General features: G+C 52.7%; 1 protein-coding gene across 1 annotated transcript in view; it reads right to left on the bottom strand.

Moving 5' to 3' along the window:
- CHERP (calcium homeostasis endoplasmic reticulum protein) overlaps positions 1 to 4,312 on the bottom strand; it is a 19,481-nt gene extending 15,169 nt beyond the window's left edge. Inside the window, 2 exon segments of the mRNA XM_010845602.1 lie at positions 3,723 to 3,896; positions 4,204 to 4,312. Of these exon segments, the coding sequence (XP_010843904.1) occupies positions 3,723 to 3,896; positions 4,204 to 4,228 (199 nt within the window). The 5' untranslated portion in view covers positions 4,229 to 4,312.
- Between the last annotated feature and the right edge of the window lie 32 nt (positions 4,313 to 4,344).

Below are 4,344 nucleotides of genomic sequence, written 5' to 3' on the forward strand. Positions count from 1 at the left end.
GGTGGAGTGTGCCTAGGTCTGAGGTGGGCCTTCTGGTCCTTGCACCCAAGGGCAGCCCATGGGACCACCCCGACGTGCAGTCTGGATTGCGCCCCTCGATGCTTCAGCACGTGTCGCCTTGCTGTCTTTCATTTTCTGTCTTTACTGGCTCCTCCCATTAGCATCTAGTCATGGTGGAGTCTTCAGTCTTTACAAACTCCCCCTTCAGCCTGTGCCTCCCCATCCAACAATTTTAAAGCCAAAGTTCATCTTCAGTTCTTCTCTCCTTTATCTCAACCCACAGAGGCCTGGGCTCTGCCTGCCCACCCCACCCTCAAAGCCACTGCAGTCATCCCCACTCAGCCAGATGGCCCCGTCTCAGCTCCTTGTCGCATGTGGCTGGCGTGGCTGTCCCCTTTCTCTGTCCGACTCTTACATGCTGGAGGCCTGGACTGTGAACTAAATGCTCTTCTCTGAGCAAGCCTCTAGGGGAATGTGATGTATTGCTGTGGCTGCAGTTACAATCTGCACTCTACGACAGGGAGCCTCCAACCCTTGGCCTGTGAGGAAACCAGCTGCACGGCAGCAGGTGAGCAGTGAGCAAGCGAAGCTGCATCTGTATTTACAGCTGCTCCCCATCGTTCCCATTATCGCCTGTGTTCTGCCTCCGGTCAGGTCAGTGGCAGCATCAGATTCTCACAGGATCATGAACCCTACTGAGAGCCACGCATGTGAGGGATCCAGGTTGCGAGCTCCTTATGAGAATAATCTAATGCCTGATCTAATTATGGTGAGTTGTGTAATTATTTCATTATATATCACAATGTAATAGTAATAGAAATAAAGTGCACAAGTATAAGGCACTTGTATCATCCCAAACCAGTCCCCCCCTGCCCCCACCATCGTCTGTAGAAACGATTCATTCTGTCTTCCATGAATCTGGTCCCTGATGCCATAAAGTTTGGGGACCACTGCTCTATAACCCCTAAATCTACCAGTGGCACCCTGGATTCCTCAGGCTTTAGGTCTTAGACCAAATAGCCACTGTTTTCTGCAGATGCCCCAAACAGGTATGGTTTCCTCTCGCCCTGTGCCCCACCCCTTCCAAAGCCCCACTCCTGATCCATGGCTGGCACAGCCACGCCCACTTACCCAAGCCAGAAGCGAAGTTCGTGCACCTCTCTCTCCCTTGCACCCCACACTAACCAGCTGCCCCACGTAGTCAAGTCACCCTTCTAGATCACACACCACTCTGCGCGGCCATCACTGCCACGACTCTGGCTTGACTCGTCACCTAGGTTTCCCTGCGCCCAGTCCTGCCCCCTTTCCTCTTCTCTACCCCATGGCCGTAGTGCTGCTGATCCAAGTGGGGTCCAAGGGGCCAGCCCCAGGTGACACCGAGACGAGCACAGAAACAGCAGAGGAGTGTTTGGGCGCTTTCACGGCAGTTTGATGTTTCATGGTTTACATTTTTTGGGGGCTGTGCCGTGCAACTTGCGGGATCTTAGCCCCCTGTCCAGGGACTGAACCCAGCCCCTGGCATTGAAAGCACTGAGGTCCTAACCACTAGACCACCAGGGAACTCTCATAGAAGTTCACATTTTTATTGTACTTTGCAAAACTGTACTTTCTGCAACAGATTGGAGGGAAAAAAACAAAACCAGTTTGCTGTGTAGGGTGTAGGAGTTTGTAGGATATAATTCCTGAGTGGTCCCGGAACTCAGTCTTCTCAAACCACCAGGCTGGCTACAAAACGGCTAGCCCTGCTCCAGAACACAGTACCAAAACCCTTCCAGAGCTTCACTAGAGCTTCCAGAATTTCTAAGTCCTTTGCAAGCCAGCCCTCCCTGCTCTGCACTTCTGGCCACTCCAAGAATCACTCGTTCTCTGGGGTTTGGGAACCCTAAGCTTCTGTTCCCACTACTCCTCAACCCCTCCTAAGGTTCCATCTTCTGTCTGAACACTCTTGTCTCCTCAATTCCTACTTGGTTAACTCTGTCACAGACTTTAATGGCAACGGAGATACTGTTACCTGCAGAAAGGATTCCCTGAGCCCCGATCTTCGCCTGCTAGAAGCACCCCAAGCTCCCCACATTATGGCACCAAGTCCCAAGCCACCTCCTACTGCTGACCTTCCAGAGTGGGAGTGGGCTCCCCTTGAAGAAGTATCTCTCACCTCATGGTCACTCAAACCGAAACACAGTCCTCCCTTGCCCAGTTACATCACCCACATCAATATCCAACTGGCATTTCAGTTCATGTATTCTACCCCTTAACCCTAGCTGTCCCCAGGCCCACTTTCTCTACTCTACTCACTGACTTAATCCAGACCTCATCACCAGCTGCCAGCCTCACTGGTCCTGGTCTCCATTCATGCTCCCTCCAGCCTGTCTGCCACATAGGCCACGCAAACTCAATCCATCTCTTCCTGTTTCAGCCTCTCTAGTGGTTCCCTACTGCCTATATCAGGGGTTTCAAACCTGATGGGCTGAGGCGAAGGAATGGTTTGCTCCAGAAACACATAGGTAAGTGAGTACATTTTGTCTACAATTTCAGGCAACAAATCTCCCCTAATCACATATCTAACCTAAATAGGCAAGACTTCCTTGGTGGTCCAGTGGTTAAAAATCAACCTCCCAATGCAGGGGATGTGGGTTCGATCCCCAGTTAAGAACTAATATCCTATATGCTGCAGGCAACTTAAGTTCTCACAACACAACTACCGAGCCCCTGAACTCTGGAGCCCATGAACCACAACTAAATAAATATTAAAACAAACGAAAAACCTAAACAGGTACCAGAAGAACCCCTGAACAAAGGAAGAAAACCCAAACTTTCCCCTTGGAAACTTTCCCACTCCAGAGCAAACTCTTCTGTCTACACATGTCTAGGTGCCATGCTGGATCTCTTACGCTTTGGTTTCTCTCTCGGCTCTCAAAACACACTGTGCCTGTTCAAGCCACTGTACTTTTGCCATAAGAACACCTATTACATGCTGCCTGTTAGGCACAATAATGTCCCAAACAAGGTCTGGTTGGCCTCGAGGAGCTTGTAGTCCAGGGAGCATTCACCTTTCAATGTCCAACTGCTTGGCAATCTGCAACACAAAGGTATCTAGAAGCTAGGGATTTGCTATTGAACAAGACAGACGTGAGCTCAGGGACTATCAATCTGGTGTTTATATTTGTTATTCATAGGCTAGCTGTGATAACAAACTCCATCTTAAACTCTTTAAGGTCAAGGCCTGGTTTCTGAAGCACTAAACCAGTGAACATAAACAGTTACCAAGTAATAAAGTCCACAGGACAATTCATTTTGATCTGGATTGCAACCACCAGAAATGCACAAAAACCCTGCTGGACGCCCCAGAGAGCCCGCAAAGAGGGCTGGACGGTATTCATCCAGAGGGTCCCACTCAGGCTGGCTTCTATCACTTCCTCTCTGTAAAACACTGAAGCACTCTACTCGGTGACATCAGTCATCAAGTTTGCAAAACAACAGGAATCCTTGATTCCGAGCCCAGAAGGAAGATCAATAACCTCGTTCTCCGTAACACTCGGACCCTGCAGCCTCAGGGCTGCAGGACTCCAGGAACAGCGGGAAAGATCATACATGCCGAACTAACCCATTTTCACAAAGAAATAGCATGCGACCCCAAATAAGGCGTTTAGTGGTAGAGCCCGAGATGGAATCGGAGAAAGGAAGGGCTAGAGGAGGGGGCCCGAGAGCTGGAGAGGACTCACGCTGCTGCTGCTCCAGCGCCAACTTGCACTTGTAGTAACTGTAGAACTCGCCTCCGAACAGAAAAGAGAATTTCGGGTTGTCCTTCTGCTTCTCCATCGTCATCTTTTCAAACTCGGGCCCGTTCCGAGCCACGAACTGGGCCAGCTTGTCGATGACATTTCGGAGCTCCTGGTCTGGAGGACGGAGAAAAGGCCACACGGGGCATCAGCTAGGACCGCCCAAATCCAGGGGCCCTGGTTTCCCAGCCCGCGTCCGCCGGTCGGGTCCCTAGGGGTGGGCCCCGGAGAGGCCGCCCTTGTACGGGTCCCGATAGGGGCCAGAAGCGCGCCGGGAATGCGAGGACCCGCGGGAGAGGCCGCGGGCAAACCCGGGAGGCCGAGCCCCGCCCCTTCCTAGGCCCGGGGACCCTAGGAGGCGGGGCGGGTCAGCTGGGGGTCCCGGGGAGAGATCAACGGGCCCCGAGTCAGGGCTGGGCCTCACCGTCTGGCGGCAGCGGCATCTCCATGGCTCCGGCCGCGGGGAACGTCCTCCGGCGCCTCACGATCGCCCACCAGGGCCGTCTGCGGAAGCCGGCCGGAAGTGGCGCGAGGGAGCCTTTTACGGCTGGCCTCGCGCGCTGCT

The sequence above is a fragment of the Bison bison genome, unplaced genomic scaffold (assembly GCF_000754665.1).
Source record: "Bison bison bison isolate TAMUID 2011002044 unplaced genomic scaffold, Bison_UMD1.0 scf7180017864221, whole genome shotgun sequence".
NCBI classification, from domain to species: domain Eukaryota; kingdom Metazoa; phylum Chordata; class Mammalia; order Artiodactyla; family Bovidae; genus Bison; species Bison bison.